General features: G+C 38.9%; 1 protein-coding gene across 10 annotated transcripts in view; it reads right to left on the reverse strand.

The window, feature by feature from the left end:
* Nucleotides 1–18,407, reverse strand: part of CCDC102B (coiled-coil domain containing 102B) — a 324,997-nt gene that overhangs the window by 57,102 nt on the left and 249,488 nt on the right. For 3 of the 10 annotated variants that reach the window (XM_081562707.1, XM_081562706.1, XM_081562708.1), the window contains one exon: nucleotides 16,538–16,934. The exons of the other annotated variants lie outside the window; for them this stretch is intronic. In XM_081562707.1, the coding sequence (XP_081418833.1) occupies nucleotides 16,923–16,934 (12 nt within the window). In that variant the 3' untranslated portion in view covers nucleotides 16,538–16,922. Of the gene's footprint in view, nucleotides 1–16,537; nucleotides 16,935–18,407 lie in introns of those variants that run through there. 10 annotated transcript variants of the gene reach the window in all.

An 18,407-nucleotide genomic window follows, 5' to 3' on the forward strand; every position in this document is an offset into this window, starting at 1 on the left:
AATTCAGTGGAAAGATTATCAGCTCAGAATGTGGAGGAGTGAGGAGGGATTAAGAGAGAGAGAGGAAGTGAAACAGTCATTTAGAAGAGCAGGCTCTACTACAAAGCCACAGTCATCAAGACAGTATGGTACTGGCACAAAGATAGAAATATAGATCAATGGAACAAAATAGAAAGCCCAGAGATAAACCCACGCACATATGGACACCTTATCTTCGACAAAGGAGGCAAGAATATACAATGGAGAAAAGACAATCTCTTTAACAAGTGGTGCTGGGAAAACTGGTCAACCACTTGTAAAAGAATGAAACTAGAACACTTCCTAACACCATACACAAAAATAAACTCAAAATGGATTAAAGATCTAAACGTAAGACCAGAAACTATAAAACTCCTAGAGGAAAACATAGGCAAAACACTCTCCGACATAAATCACAGCAGGATCCTCCATGACCCACCTCCCAGAATATTGGAAATAAAAGCAAAAATAAACAAATGGGACCTAATTAAAATTAAAAGCTTTTGCACAACAAAGGAAACTATAAGCAAGGTGAAAAGACAGCCTTCAGAATGGGAGAAAATAATAGCAAATGAAGCAACAGACAAACAATTAATCTCAAAAATATACAAGCAACTTCTGCAGCTGAATTCCAGAAAAATAAATGACCCAATCAAAAAATGGGCCAAAGAACTAAACAGACATTTCTCCAAAGAAGACATACAGATGGCTAACAAACACATGAAAAGATGCTCAACATCACTCATTATTAGAGAAATGCAAATCAAAACCACAATGAGGTATCATTTCACACCAGTCAGAATGGCTGCTATCCAAAAGTCTACAAGAAATAAATGCTGGAGAGGGTGTGGAGAAAAGGGAACCCTCTTACACTGTCGGTGGGAATGCAAACTAGTACAGCCACTATGGAGAACAGTGTGGAGATTCCTTAAAACCTGGGAATAGAACTGCCACATGACCCAGCAATCCCACTGCTGGGCATATACACCGAGGAAACCAGAATTGAAAGAGATGCGTGTACCCCAATGTTCATCACAGCACTGTTTACAATAGCCAGGACATGGAAGCAACCTAGATGTCCATCAGCAGACGAATGGATAAGGAAGCTGTGGTACATATACACAATGGAATATTACTCAGCCATTAAAAAAATACATTTGAATCGGTTCTACTGAGATGGATGAAACTGGAGCCCATTATACAGAGTGAAGTAAGCCAGAAAGAAAAACAACAATACAGTATACTAATGCATATATATGGAATTTGAGAGATGGTAACGATAACCCTATATGCGAGACAGAATAAGAGACACAGATGCATAGAACAATTTTATGGACTCTGAGGGAGAAGGTGAGGGTGGGACGTTCTGGGAGGGTAGCATTGAAACATGTATATTATCATATGTGAAACAGAACACCATTCCATGTTCGATGCATGAGACAAGGGCTCAGGGCCGGGGCAACGGGATGACCCAGAGGGATGGGATGGGGAGGGAGGTGGGTGGGAGGTCCAGGAAGGGGAACACATGTAAACCCATGGCTGATTCATGTCAATGTATGGCAAAAACTATTACAATATTGTAAAGTAAAAAAAAAAAAAAAAAAAAAAAAAGTACAGAATACAAAAAAAAAAAAAGAAGACTTAATGCTAGAACACTAAGATGCTACTTGAGATGAATTTAAACCAAGACCTGTTAGCATAGCACTAGGTTCTCTAGTGCCATATGCAGCTGCAGACAAAGCAGAGGGTTGCATTCAACCCGAGCTTGAGTTTCACAAGTGAATGTCTGCACAAGATAAGGAGGCAAGGAGATGGAGGTATAATGCAGAGAAAGGACTGTAATGTTGAGACATCACATTTACGCATAAGGATTGAAATAAAAAATGGAGGTGGATAAATGACAATGTAAAGATGGTATCAATAGACTGTATGCTCCAAGGGGTTGAAGTTTTGTGCTTGGTACTGTAGAAATTAAACTGGAAAGATAAGTTTATGTTTGGAGAGTTTGAGACCCTGAAGAAAGTGTAGTAATTGATGAAGGCAATGTCAGGTGTGACCTTGGGAGTAGGTTGGTAAAATCGAGTGAAGGGCAAGATAATCGGAAAGGAAGAATTTGAGGAACTGAGAGGGCAGAGAGCTAAAAGCTGTTGTTTGGGACACTGTACTCAGTGACAGAGTCAAAAAGAAGAGAGGAGTGACATCACCAAGATGGCGACAGAGGGTGTTCCTGATTTCACACCCCCTCACAGGATGAACCACTGGCAACTATTCATGGACAAGGCACCACCAGAGAGAATCCCAGGAACAGAAATGAGGCTGAGGTGTCCCCTGCACTAGAGAGGCCGAGACAGACAGTGCTGGAAGGTGAGAGGACGGGCTGCACACTGCCCTGCCCCCAGGCTGCAGCAATGCCGGGTTCCTGTCATCTGAGGCTGTGACTGGCTCGTGACAACCTTCCCCTTCAAAAGATCTGCCCCCCAAACCCCACCCACATGACTGCAAGGGCATTTTGTGACGGGGATGACTGCGCACCAACTCCAAGGACTCCTGGATGCTTTAGAATCAGGCTTAGAACACGCATTTTGGATTTCTCTGGTGTAGACTCTGTACTAAAATGGTCTAAATCTAGACCTGACATCCTGGTTCTGACTTCCCCCCACCCCAGCCTCCAGAGAAGATTCTGGATCTCAACTCTGGCTCTGCTCTACCTTCTACTGCTCATTAGAGTCCTGTCCCATTGTATTCCGAAATATGATGATCACCTCTGAAACATACAATTCAGGCATTTGATGTACCGATTTAACTCCCAAAAGTGACTGCTTTCAGTCAAACATACGATTCCCAAGAAGGAACAGAATTATACTTCTTCCTTTCCTATGCTAATCAGGTACTTGAAGCAAACAAAACACCAGAACTCTAGTGTGCTTTTTTAAATTTATAACTTTAACCAAAAATAAAATATTTTCTGCTAATTAAAGCAATAAAATATGAAGATATAGTAAGAACATAGATATTATATCTTTAGGGGATGGCTAAATTTATTCATCTTGCATCAAAAAACACTCATTTTTCCTCCATGAAAGGAAAAATAGACCTGTTTGTTGAAAAATAGACCTGTTTGTTGTGCCACTATAAATTTTATTTTTGTATTTATAGTCACTAAGTTTGAAATGCATCAAATTAAAAATTTAAATATGCCTAATTTTGTGTGGTTTATAGTTTATCTGATTTTTGAACTACAGCAGAGCCACCGAAATGAATAGCTATAGATCTGGTTTGTGTATCTTTTTAAGCTTCCCGAGTTGTTAATTTATTATAGCATGATGGAGAAATGACTCATAAGAATTTCATAGCCTTAGAGTTCTGAGTGTTTAAATACAAGTAGTTATTTCTTTTTTGATTATTTTTTTAGAGTTGCTCAAACTGGAATAATTTAACTTTCCACATTAGTAAATAACCAAAATGTCTTATAATAAATGACTTATTAAATGTCTTTTAAATGACAAAAATTCAAAATAAGACAAGTTCAAATATCATAATTCTTATTTTAGAAAGATAAAAAGCATGTATACTTAAAAGTAATATAATTCCACTCTTGACATTTGTTTTTATAAACGTAATGTTAATACCCTAAATATGTCATTTTTCTCATTATATATTCCATATGAGAAAATTTTAAGGATTTTAATTCCTTTGACACAATAGAATGTCCCTTGTTTTAGCTTATCAAAATATTTGGAATGCTTTGCTATTAAGCTCAATTATGATTTTTGCAAGGAAATACTATTCTGATTAGAGCAGAAAAAAAAAAAACTTGTTGCTGAATGTTCCCTTTGAAATGGCTCACCAGGAACTTGCAACACTAAGCTTTTATCAAAATGTTTGGTAGTCCAATATAGAAATCAAGATCCTAAATAAAACTCTCTCTTTGTTAAATGTTTATTTACCGAGAATAATATTGAGTGCAGTGTTGCAAAATTACTGTGCAAAGAATACGAAACTGTATAAAACCAGAGGATTTATTTTTAATATGCATTTTAGCACCTGAGTTGGTATCTTAACTCTTCCTCTCCATGTGTGACTATGGTCTTGTCATTTACTCACTCAGTTTTCTATAATTGCCGTAATTACAGTGTCTAATTTCAGGATTGTAGTAAGATTTATATGAGATAATATAATTATATTAATATCTATATTAATGAATGAGTATAATTGATGTTTTGAAGTTTATAATTAAGATTAAATATTATAACATTATGTTAAATACTGGAACATTCAATTAAGCACTGCTATATACTATAAGATTATAGACTGAATATTTGATATGAGACATAGATCATGCATAATTTTTCACATTTTAAGAAATGGTGTTTTACTTTCCTCAAAGGTTTCATTAAATCAACTACACCCATTTCAGTGGTTGAATTTATGTAATACCACACATTATTCTTCACAGACAAGGAAAGGGTATCCATCCCAGAGAGGCTAAGTGATTAGCTTGAGATCATGCCACTTGTAAATGCACATGTCAGTTTATTTCAAGCTCTGAATCCAATCCTTTATGTTGCCCACTCTACCATACCTGGTATCAAATATTCACACTAGATATGAATAGTGTTAAGAAAGACAGGTGAAAAGGATATACTCAGTCATGGATCAGAAAGATATCTTTTATAAAATCATCTGCATCTCTTTTCATTTCACATGACTTAAGGTCCCTGGGCATTATGGCGGGTTTGTGTCATCTGCTGTTGAGCAGAGTACCCCCCGCTGCCCATCACAGATGTGATGTGTCCACACACCCTGTGACCAAAAGCCCAGATGCTCCTCTTCTCAGCCCCCAGGAACAACTAACACCCTGTACCAATCCCCTCTTAGATCTGTGTGACAACCTCCCTGGGGTATGGACCAGACACCAAGTTAACACAAGTTAAAACACATACACACGACACAAAGAACATAATGTACAAAAAACACGTTTAAACAAAAGCATTCACAAAATCTCATTAAGTGGCTGCATATGGAGAGAAGGGGATGGGAGTGGGATGTCAGTATAAAAGGAAATATGTAAATAGAGAAGATAGATTTGCATGAAGAATGAATGGTGCTGAGAAGTGAGACTAACTCAACCAAAGAGGAACAAGAAAAGTGATGATTCTTTGCTGTGTTGTCTATTGGTATTTTTTTCCTAATGAGGTTTATACCACTTCCATTTTTTAGAGCATAAATGAGTGGAAACAATAGAACTGGATGAAAAATGCTAATAAAGTATCAGACATTGTTCAAAAGAAGAATAAAAATATATTGTTGTTGTTCAGTCACTAAGTCATGTCTGACTCTTGGCGACCCCATGGACTGCAGCACGCCAGGCTTCCCTGCCCTTCACTATCTCCCTGAGTTTGCTTAAACTCATGTCCATTGAGGTGGTGATCTAAGAGTGTTGCCTAGAGTTAAGAGGAGAGGGAAACACTAAAAAATGATCATGCTCTAAAGTCTTCCATATAACCTGTCCTTAAAACATGCTGATTTTACTGAGTTCTTAATCTCACGCTACATTTTCTATACACAAGTCGAAAGAGTTTCAGCTTAGAATATACAACACATGATGCGTTTGGTTTGTTATTAACTTCTGAAGGGGATCTGACTTTCCCTTTTTTATTCCGCTCCTAGTTTTTTGATTGGCAAATAAAATAATAGAAGGTAGTTAACATGAGAAAATACAACTTATAATATGCATGGCACAAATCGACCTAAGTATAAAGAATTCCAAAGCAAGGCAAAGTGAAAGTCACTCAGTCATGTCTGACTCTTTGTGACTCCATGGACTGTAGCCTGCCAGGCTCCTCTGTCCATGGGATTCTCCAGGCCAGAATGCTGGAGTGGGTAGCCATACCCTTCTCCAGGAGATCTTCCTGACCAGGGATCTAAGCTGGGTCTTCTACATTGCAGGGAGATTCTTTACCACTAGTGCCACCTAGAAAGCCCCAAAGCAATGTGAGGTATATATTACTTTGGACTAAGGAGATGGAGCATTACTAAAGTAATGCTCAAAATTCTCCAAGTTAGGCTTCAACAGTACGTGAATCAAGAACTTCCAGATGTTCAAGCTGGATTTAGAAAAGGCAGAGGAAGCAGAGATAAAACTGCCAACATCCATTGGATCACTGAAAAAGCAAGAGAGTTCCAGAAAAACATTTACTTCTGCTTTATTGACTATGCCAAAGCCTTTGACTGTGTGGATCAAAACAAACTGTGGCAAATTCTTCAAAAGATGTGAATACCAGACCACCTGACCTGCCTCCTGAGAAAACTTTTTGCAGGTCAAGAAACAACTCTTAGAGCTGGACATGGAAAAATGGACCGGTTCCAAATTGGGGAAGGAGTACATCAAGGCTGTATATTGTCACCCTGCTTATTTAACTGATATTTATTTTGCATTTTGATATCATGCAAAATGCTGGGATGGATAAAGTACAAGCTGGAATCAAGATTGCTGGGGGAAATATCAATAACCTCAGATATGCAGATGACACCACCCTTATGGCAGAAAAAGAGGAACTAAAGAGCCTCTTGATGAAAGTGAAAGAGGAAAGTGAAAAAGCTGGCTTAAAACTCAACATTCAGAAAACTAAGATCATGACATCTGGTTCCATCACTTCATGGCAAATAGACGGGGAAACAATGGAAGCAGTGACAGACTTTATTTTCTTGGGCTCCAAGATCACTGCAGATGGTGACTGCAGCCATGAAATTAAAAGATGCTTGCTCCTTGGAAGAAAAGCTATGACATACTTAGACAGTGTATTAAAAAGCAGAGACGTTACTTTGCTGACAAAGGTCCATCTAGTCAAAGCTATGGTTTTTCCAGTAGTCATGTACGGATGTGAGAGTTGGACCATAAAGAAAGCTGAGCACCAAAGAATGGATGCTTTTGAACTGTGGTGTTGGAGAAGACTCTTGAGAGTCCCTTGGACTTCAAGGAGATCAAGCCAGTAAATCCTAAAGGAAATCAGGATTTCCTGATTATTCATTGGAATCTGAATATTCATTGGAAGGACTGATGCTGAAGCTGAAGGTCCAGTACTTTGACCACCAGATGCAAAGAACTGACTCATTGGTAAAGACACTGATGCTGGGAAAGATTGAAGGCAGGAGAAGGGAATTACAGAGGATGAGATGGCTGGATGGTTTGAACCTTCTCAAACTCAATGAACATGAGTTTGAGCAGGCTCCAGGAGTTGGTGATGGACAGGGAAGCCTGGTGTGCTGCAGACCATGGGGTCACAAAGAGTCAGACATGACTGAGTGACTGAACTGACTGAAGGAGATGGAGGTAGGTGTCTAAGGCTTCAGGGGAAAGTAAAGCCCAGGAAGAAGCTACGTTATATTCTTTTAGATAGTAAGGGGGCAGTTCAAAATTTCTGAGTCTTTGGGCTTGTTATCAGTTCTAAATAATACACATGCCAGAGTGGCACATCTTGGGATGGCTTGTCCTAAACCCCATTAGAGACAATCTAGGTGGTTGGTAGGGTAAAGAAAGAGCAAGATCATGATAAATGATTGCAGGAAGTGGTACCCTTCAAACTATCCACAGAAAGAGGATTTATTAGGATTTAGATTAGCTGTGTACAGCGACTAGGATGCAAGACTTCTGCTCATGTTATAGTGCCATGATGTCTTTATTTTAGGGGCACTTGAGACAGTTTTGGGCTTCCCTGGTGACTCTGATAATAAAGAATATGCCTGCAATGCAGGACACCTTGGTTCAATCCCTGGGTGAGAAGATCCCCTGGAGAAGGAAATGGACAGTTTTACTGAAAGCTGGCCCAGTTAGGGGCACAAACTATACTGGTCTTTGCCCATATATTACAGTTGAGGTGTCAGATGATAATTAATTAAAATGAACACAAAATTATAAATAGCCCTTAAGCGCTGGAAGGAAAAGAAATATGGCCAATTGCTTCTTGCATCCTATTAATACCACCATCTTGACACTGATTTTGCACATTTAACATCAGACATTTATGTTGGGCTATCCCCAGCGATACTATAAACCTCTTCGGGGGAAGAACTCAAGTGTATTCTAACATCTAACACAGAAATTCAGTTCAGTTGCTCAGTCGTATCTGACTGTTTGCGACCCAATGGACTGCAGCATGCCAGGCTTCCCTGTCCATCACCAACTCCTGGAGCTTGCTCAAACTCATGTTCATCAAGTCAGTGATGCCATCCCACCATCTCATCCAGGAAGTAATAAATGGACTGGGCTGGTTTTTGCAGTTCAGTTCAGATCCTGAGTCAGTGGTCACCGCTTTTGTCCCCACATGAACCTGAAACTGGCCTCTTTATTCTTTATTTTTAACCTTAACCTGAAACACTTACCATATCTTTTTCACAGATAAATGCAAATTTCAGTCTATCACCATTCTCACAGTCTTAAAATTAGCAGAGTGTAAGTTAATGAGATTTCACCAAAATATATTTAGGGCTAGGAAAGAAGGTCTGTATCCTTCCAAATAAAGGCTTATTTAAAAATCAGCTGTTAATTTAGATAATTAATGTTCTGTAGGTTTAAGCCAAGTGTCTCTCACATTCATCATTGTTGATGATATCAGACTTTTGAAAAGAATATACCTTTTTGACACCAAAAACATTAAAATGCAAAGCCAGAATTAGCTAAACTGTAATAAGGTGATTAAGGTGATAATTACTAAGCGTAAAGCCACACCGACAAATGCGTTTAGCAAAACACTAGCATTCTGAGTGTGAACTTACATTGTTCATAGTATCTTATTCTTTTCATCTGTTTACGTGATTTCCCATCTTTTGAACTTCTCTTAAAACTAGAAGATCATATCAATTAGTTTTGCAAATTACTATGATACTGGTACAAACTACAATGGACTAAGAGCCTGGTTTCTGTAACAAGCCGTTTCATTTATACTCTACTGGTAAAATCTGTTACTGTAAATGTATGTATTTGGTGGGGACCAAAGTTATGAATTTGAATTTCAATGGTTGCAGTCTTTTCTCCTTACACCAGTGGTTCTGATAAGTCACTAGAAAACAGAATCATTTAAGAAGTATTTTAAAAATTCTCATGCACAGGCCCCACCCATAAAAATTGACTTGGCTACTAGAGATAAGTCTTGAGTATTAATATTTTTGCAACCCAATCAGAAAATGAGAAGACCTAAATAGACACTTCTCCAAAGAATATGTACAGATGGTCAACAAGCACAAGAAAAGATGCTCAACATCACTAATTATAAGAGAAATGCCAGTAAAAATTACAATGAGATATCACCTCACACCAGTCAGAATGGCCATCATCAACATCTACAGACAACAGATGCTGGAGAGGGTGTGAAAAAAGGAACCCTCTTGCTCTGTTGGTGGGGATGTAAATTGGTGCAGCTGCTCTCAACAGCAGTACGAAGATTCTTTAAGAAACTAAGAAGAGTTACCATGCGATCCAGCAATCCCACTCCTGGACAGTTATCTGGAGAAAACCGTGGTTTGAAAGACTACACGTACCCCAGTGTTCACTGTAGTGCTGTTTACAATACCCAACACATGGGAGCAACCCAAGTGTCCACTGACAGGTGAACAGATAAAGAAGACACGGTATATTTATACAATGGATGTTACTCAGCAATTAAAAAGAATGGAACAATGCCATTTGCAGCAATATAGATGGACCTAAAGATTATCATACCAAGTGAAGTAAGTCAAATATCATATGACATTGTCTCTATGTGGAATCTTAAAAAAAAACAAAACAAAACTTATTTACAAAACAGAAACAGATTTACAGCCTCAGAAAACAAAGTGATTACCAAAGGGAAAGGTTGGGAATTTGACATTGACATAAACACACTATTATATTTAAAATAGATAGCCACCAAGGACCTACTGATGGCTCAGGAAACTCTACTCAATATTCTGTAATAAACTAAATGGGAAAAGATTTGAAAAAGAACAGATACACGTATATGTATAACTGAATCATTTTGCTGTATACCTGAAACACAACATTGTTATTCAACTATACGCCAATATAATTTTTTTAAAAAAGATCTAAGGTTGAAAAAAATAAAATATTCCAAAGGGTTTTTATTGTGCAGACAGGTTAGACAATCATATTAGACTGTGACCTTTACACTGAGAATATATTTGATCTATAGCTGAGTACTTACACCAAATCTTAGTTCAATGAAGAACTCCATGAACTCCCGGAAGCATGAAAGTCATCTTGAAGTTAATTGATTCCTCTTTGTCTCACCACAGAGCTTTTATTTTTCAGTTACCATAGGTTCCTTCTCACCTGCTTTGTTTGTGAATTGTAGGTATCTAGGGTTTCTCTGGTGGCTCAGAAGTAATGAATCTGCTGGCAATGCGAAAGAACTAGATTTGATCCCTGGGTTGGGAAGATCCCCTGGAGAAGGGAATGGCTATCCAACCCAGTATTTTTGCCTGGAGAATTCCATGGACAGAGGAACCTGACAGGCTACAGTCCTTGGGGTCACAAAGAGTCAGACACGACTGAGCAACTAACACACAGGGACTAAGAACTACTTGATCCCTGATTTGCATCTCTTTTAACACAGAGGAGTCACTGAATATTTTCAAAGTCCTCTTGTTAATAGAATCTATTATTAAAATATATATAGAAAGATCAAGAGTAGGTATTGAGCTATAATAAGGGAATAATCACTGCAGATGGTGACTGCAGCCATGAAATTAAAAGACACTTGCTCCTGACAAGAAAAGCTATGACCAAACTGGACAGCATATTAAAAAGCAGAGACATGGGGTTGCAAAGAGTTGGTCACGATGAGCAATGAAATGAATGGAATAATATAATAATAATATATAAAATATATAATATAATGGCCACACTAAGGAAAGAGTTTAACAAAAAGAAGCAGCTTAAATTGAGAATAAATCCAATTAACAACTTGGCAAACTGAGTAATTAAATTCTTAGCTTTATAAATACATCATTTGAGATTTGAACTTACTTTTGCAACAGTTAAGATGCAGTTAAGATTTTACATAACAGCCTATATTTCCATAATTTGACCTATCATTTAGAAGCAAAGAAAATTTGTAATTCTGAATGTATCAAGAGCCATATTTTATTCACATCCTTTAACTCAATAATCCCACTTCTGTTCATTCAGTTCAGTCACTCAGTCATGTCTGACTCTTTGTGACCCCGTGGACTGCAATACGCCAGGTTTCCTTGTCCATCAACAACTCCCGGAGCTTCCTCAAACTCATGTCCAATGAGTCGTTGATGTCATTCAACCATCTCTTCCTCTGTCATCTCCTTCTCCTCCTGTCTTCAATCTTTCCCAATATCAGTGTCTTTTCCAATGAGTCAGTTCTTCCCATCAGGTGGCCAAAGTATTGGAGTTTCAGCCTCAGCATCAGTCCTTCCAATGAATATTTAGGACTGATTCCCTTTAGGATGGACTGGTTGGATCTCCTTGCAGTCCAAGAGACTCTCAAGAGTCTTCTCCAACACCACAGTTCAAAAGCATCAATTCTTCAGCACTCAGCTTTCTTTATAGTCCAACTCTCACATCCATACATGACTACTGGAAAAAGCGTAGCTTTGACTAGACGGACCTCATTGGCAAAGTAACATCTCTGCTTTTTAATATGCTGTCTAGTTTGGTCATAGCTTTTCTTGCAAGGAGCAAGCGGCTTTTAACTTCATGGCTGCAGTCACCATCTCTCACTGTTTCCATTGTTTCCACATCTATTTGCCATGAAGTGATGGGACTGGATACCTTGATCTTAGTTTTTTGAATGTTGAGCTTTAAGCCAACTTTTTCATTTTCCTCTTTCACTTTCATTGAGGCTCTTTAGTTCTTTGCTTCTGCCATAAGGTAGGTGTCATCTGCATATCTGAGGTTATTGGTGTTTCCCCCGGCAATCTTGATTCCAGCTTATGTTTCTTCCAGCCCGGCATTTCGCATGGGTACTCTGCATATAAGTTAAATAAGCAGAGTGACAATATACAGCCTTGACGTACTCCTTTTCCTATTTGTAACCAGTCTGTTGTTCCATGTGCAGTTCTAGCTGTTGCTTCTTGACCTCCATACAGATTTCTCAGGAGGCAGGCAAAGGTGGTCTGGTATTCCCGTCTCTTTAAGAGTTTTCCACATTGTGTTGTGATCCACACAGTCAAAGGCTTTGGCATAGTCAATAAAGCAGATGTTTTTCTGGAATTCTCTTGCTTTTTTGATGATCCACAGATGTTGGCAATTTAATCTCTGGCTCCTCTGCCTTTTCTAAACCCAGCTTGAACATCTGGAAGTTCATGGTTCACATACTGTTGAAGCCTGGCTTGGAGAACTTTAAGCATTACTTTCCTAGTGTGTGAGATGAGTGCAATTGAGCAGTGGTGTGAACATTCTTTGGCAATGAAAACTGAATGAAAACCAACCTTTTCCAGTCCTGTGACCACTGCTGAGTTTTCCAAATTTGCTGGTATATAGAGTGCAGCACTTCAACAGCATCATCTTTCAGGATTTGAAATAGCTCAACTGGAATTCCATCACCTCCACTAGCTTTGTTCGTGTTGATGCTTTGTAAGGCCCACTTGACTTTGCATTCCAGGATATCTGGCTCTAGGTGAGTGATCCCACCATTGTGGTTATCTGGGTCATGTAATCCCACTTAGAAGACTTTTTTTTCCCCAGTGGGGATAAAAGGTCTGTACCTTTGAATCTTGAACTTGGAATTTAATCATCATATAACTTACAGTTGGCCCTATATGTCTGCACTTTCAACCATCCATGGACTGGGTTTTACTGTACTATTTACTACTGAAAAATATCTTCCTATTAAGTGGACCCACACAGTTCAAACCCATGTTGTTCAAGGGTCAACTGTACATGACAATAGTCATGGTAAAGTTATGTGGAGAAAAAAAAAATCCAAATGACATTCAGTAAAGAAGAGTTGGTTTATTAAATTATTTATATCCAAGGAGATAAATATTACACCCTCCCTTGAAATACCAAGTATGAAAACTACACAGCAGCAAGAAAGCTATGGTAACTGACTGAGTATATTATTTGCAAATGATGACTGCAATTCTGCATAAAATTGCCTGGGTGTTTGCAGTTAATATACACTGAAGTAATAGGATATGATGGTAAGATGATAGATGATTTTTTTCCTTTTTTTTCCTTCTTTATATGCTATGGTATTGCTTTGAAAATTTAAAATAGTCCTTGGCAAGCCTTATCTCCTTCAGTCTTCTTGATACTAGTCATACAGTGTAGAGTACCCATGTGTCCTAGTAACTGTTTATATTATACTCCTTGCTGTTTAGGTACTGCCTTTTTTGTCTCTACTAACTTTGGTTATTGCATCATTATATTATTCATTAGGCTACTTTTCACACCATATTTATTACAGTGGCCAGACATTTTGGTATTTTAATGTGGATATATATGTAATTATTTCTGCCTTACAGTAGTGAAGTCTCAGTTAAATTTTACCATCATATAATGTAATATATATATTCACAGAGAGACTTCAATGAAATGATAAGAAAAGAATGTTTAACTTCTAACAAACATATGTCAAATTAGATTTGGGGGGTAAATTTGCTTAAAGAAAACCAACTTGTTCAAAAAAAGAATTTTTTAATTTGCTCTTTCCTTTAATTAGACCCTGGATTTCCCCTCATGGGCCTCCAAATATCTATTTCTCTCTACTATATAGAGGATTAATATCTCATTTTCATTTATTTAAAATTTGTTGACTTGTGGGAGTCGGGAACTTTGTATTTGACAGTTCCAATTAAACATTAATCTCAACTAATTGCAATTTGAAGAATTTGCTACTGTGAAATTAAAAAGCTCAGCAGTGAAACTGACAGAATTTTCTTTGCTTTTCAGTGATAAGTCAAATTATAGAAACATTGACTGCTATCTAATGCGAAACCTTATTTCCACAAGGAATATTTTCATGCCCAGCCATCAGAAAGAGGGATGACCTTTAACCAGAGACAAACTGAAGACTGACAAGAGCAATTAAATAATCCAGATTACAAAACCCATATGAGCTGATCCTGCTTTGGATCAGTCACCTCCAGTGATCAACTGGCTGGATGTAGAGGTGCAGAACATTGAACTATTTTATGTTTTGAACGTGTATTTTTAAGCTTCAAACATGAAATATGTGTAAATACTTATCCACATGGAATTATAGTTCCAAAAGATTCCATTTCAAAACCCCACAAACTCCATTTGCCAAACAAGTCACAGGACCATGCCCACCATTTATGCTTGGGAACTGTATTCCTTGCACAGATGGGCAACAAATAGTAAAATACATACACATATCCTTTCACTCCTTCCCCAAGAGAAATTACCCAAGCAACCTTCCAACCACAGCCTAGGCCTCGAAGAGCTCCTATCTATATCACATCTCAATATGCCTTCTCTTGTTCCAGAATCTGTGTGCTCAAAAGGCAAGTAATTCATACATTCAACAAACTAAAATGCAACTAGAGCAACAAAATTGCAATAAAAACTTTCATATTGATAAGAGAAATAGAAACTATTTATAAAATCTAAATTAGAATTTAATTTAATCTAAATTAAAAGACGCTTACTCCTTGGAAGGAAAGTTATGACCAACCTAGATAGCATATTTAAAAGCAGAGACATTACTTTGCCAACAAAGGTCCGTCTAGTCAAGGCTATGGTTTTTCCAGTTGTCATGTATGGATGTGAGAGTTGGATGATGAAGAAAGCTGAGCACCGAAGAATTGATGCTTTTGAACTGTGGTGTTGGAGAAGACTCTTGAGAGTCCCTTGGATTGCAGGAAGATCCAACCATTCCATCCTAAAGGAGATCGGTCCTGGGTGTTCATTGGAAGGACTGATGTTGAAGCTGAAACTCCAATACTTTGGCCACCTCATGCGAAGAGTTGACTCATTGGAAAAGACCCTAATGCTGGGAAGGATTGGGGGCGGGATGAGAAGGGGATGACAGAGGATGAGATAGTTAGATGGGATCACCGACTCGATGGACGTGGGTTTGGGTAAACTCCGGGAGTTGGTGATGGACAGGGAGGCCTGGTGTGCTGCAATTCATGGGGTTGCAAAGAGTCGGACACGACTGAGCGACTGAACTGAACTTAGCAGATATTTCAAGAAGCTCATATCCTGTTCATGGGGAAAGCTGTTGTGTTTTGCCTGGGCCTTCCCAGGTGGCTCAGTGGTAAAGAACCTGCCTGCCAATGCAGGAGACCCAGGAAACACAGGTTCAATCCCTGGATCGGGAAGATCCCCTGGAGGAGGAAATGGCAACCCACTCCAGTATTCATGCCTGGAGAATCCTGTGGACATAGAAGCCTGTCAGGCTACAGTCCATGGGGTCACAAAGACTTGGATACAACTGAGCAACTAAGCTTAATGCGTGCTGAGCAAGCCTCCTGATGATAGTTGCTGTCACTGGTTTTCTAATGTCCTTGGCTTTGTTCTGTAGTTGGTCCTTCCTCACTATACACTCTGTCCATATTTGAATACAGCTCGTCCCTGTTTCTGGTGTTGACAGCATTGCTCAGCCCACAAACTGTGGAGGAATTGAAGGTTCTTTTAAATCTTGAGAAATCAGTCTCTTTTATCCCAAGCTGGAAAATCATTTGTCAGCATATTTTTCATAAAAACATAAAGCCTTTTTGTTTTTCTTTTGATTTCAGTAAATTCCACAGGTCAGCTGTCCCATGTATAATTCTTTGGGAGACATTGATTATCTCTGAGCTATCAGTAGTTGCCTTGAATCTGTGGGATATTCTGGGAGAGGCAAAATCTGTCTTTGCCCTGTGCCATTTTGTTCAGCTTCAAGGATTTTTAAGAAAACGACCTTAATAAGAGCTTTTAACAACAGGCTTGAAGGCCATACACACACATTGAATTGGCCCTTGCCTAAAAGCTCAACCTTAAATAATGTTCATTATTCAAAACCATGCTAGTTTTCTGTCTTAGCATTTGCAAATGAAAATCAGACCCTGGCAGTCACAGTACAGTACAGTTCAGTTGCTCAGTCATGTCCGACTCTTTGCAACCCCGTGGACTACAGCACACCAGGCTTCCCTGTCCATCACCAACTCCTGGAGTTTACTCAAATTCATGTCCATTGGGTCAGTGATGCCATCCTACCATCTCATCCTCTGTCGTCCCCTTCTTCTCCTGTTTTTAATCTTTCCTAGCAACAGGGTCTTTTCAAATAAGGCAGCTCTTTGCATCAGGTGGCCAAAGTATTGGAGTTTCAGCTTCAACATCAGGCCTTCCAACGAATATTCAGGACTGATCTCCTTTAGGATGGAATGGTGGGATCTCCTTACAGTCCAAGGGACTCTCACGAGTCTTCTCCAACACCACAGTTCAAAAGCATCAGTTCTTTGCCGCTCAGCTTTCTTTATAGTCCAACTCTCACATCCATACATGATTACCGGAAAAACCATAGCTTTGACTAGATGGACCTTTGTTGGTAAAGTAATGTCTCTGCTTTTTAATATGCTGTCTAGGTTGGTCATAACTTTTCTCTCAAGGAATAAGCGTCTTAATTTCATGGCTGCATTCACCATCTGCAGTGATTCTGGAGCCCCAAAAAATAAAGTCTGCCACTGTTTCCACTGTTTCTCCATCTATTTGCCATGAAGTGATGGGACTGGATGCCATGATCTTTGTTTTCTGAATGCTGAGCTTTAAGCCAACTTTTTCACTCTCCTCTTTCACTTTCATCAAGAGGCTCTTTAGCTCTTCTTCACTTTCTGCCATAGGGTGATGTCATCTGCATATCTGAGGTTATTGATATTTCTCCCAGCAATCTTGATTCCAGCTTGTGCTTCATCCAGCCCAGCATTTCTCATGATGTGCTCTGCATATAAGTTAAATAAGCATGGTGACAATATTCAGCCTTGATGTACTCGTTTTCCTATTTGGAACCAGTCTGTTGTTCCATGTCCAGTTCTAACTGTTGCTTCCTGACCTGCATACAGATTTCTCAAGAGGCAGATCAGGTGGTCTGTTATTCCCATCTTCTGCTCTAAGTAGAGACTCTCCTCCTCATATGGCCCTACGCCCTACTCTGGTAGTCACAGAAGTACTTAAATTTCTATATTACCTTGCATATCTCTTTGAAAATTCAACATGTCTTTTTTGAGTTCATCTTTCCTTTGGGCACTTGTAAAATGCAATAGTAGCAAACAAACAAACAAACAAAAATATTAGCCACATACCTATTCATCTAAAAACCACAAGCTCATTCTGTCCTTCATCTGCTTTCTAAGGTATTACAGGAAATAATGTACGAAAGCTTTAGAGACTTCACAAAATGGGCTGTCTTCATTCTCACCTGCAATAAGCTTTCTTACCACCTGCATATAGCACTGGAGCCATTGTCATGTAATTTTAACAGGCTGTTTTTGTTTGAAGGACTATACTAGTCAGCCTTAGCTAAGTTTTCCTATAGTAACAAACAAATCCAAAATGTCAGCGGCTTACCACAGTAAATATTGATTTTTGCTTTACCCGTGTGGATCCATTTGGGTCCATAAGGGCTCTGCTCCATAGCCTTCCTGTTTCAAAATTTGTGCTGAGAGAATGATGTCAATTTTGGACCCGCTGGCCTCATGGCATGAGACATGGCAGGAAAAGACACATGGGTGGAGAGGCATGTTGGGTTCACAAAGCTCTGGATGGTGAGTGGGACACAGAACTTATGCTTCTTGGGCAAAGCAAACATCACACGTGCCAAGACTGACATTGATGATGGAGGAGACTGATTCTCTTACATGGGAGGGGCAACTAAGATAATCCTTCTGAAGACCACAGCTGTTTTTAACATTCCACAATTACACGGCTGAATCGCATCTCTGGGAACTAGTACCTCATTAGCCCTGGAACACTGCGTATTATCACAGTTTCCTTCCTGATGATTCAGTCCCAAGCAATTTCTTAAAGCCAATATTGGCAAACACAAAGGTTTATTTATCACCTCCTGCAACAAATGCATGTATATCAAAACTATTCCCAGGAATAAAGGCTACAACCAAATAAAAACCCCAAACCACTCTCTTGAGACTGCCTCTATTCCTCTCCTGACTTATTCTTCCACAGTCCAGCTACCACCCATGTACATCATTAAAAAGAACACGCACATCTTCATAAAGAGAGACATCAAGGATAAAATGCACACAGACAAGTCAGCCATAGTAAGATTGGCGGGGGGTGGGGGTGATATATGAGCCTCACACTGGTCAAATAATTCTATTTTCATGCATGTTATTAGATAAGAAGATCTGGTTTGCTTGACTGCAACAGATTGGATGAAAAATTAAATCTTCAAAGG

The sequence above is a fragment of the Giraffa tippelskirchi genome, chromosome 14 (assembly GCF_054371585.1).
Source record: "Giraffa tippelskirchi isolate mGirTip1 chromosome 14, T2T-mGirTip1v1.2.pri, whole genome shotgun sequence".
NCBI lineage: Eukaryota > Metazoa > Chordata > Mammalia > Artiodactyla > Giraffidae > Giraffa > Giraffa tippelskirchi.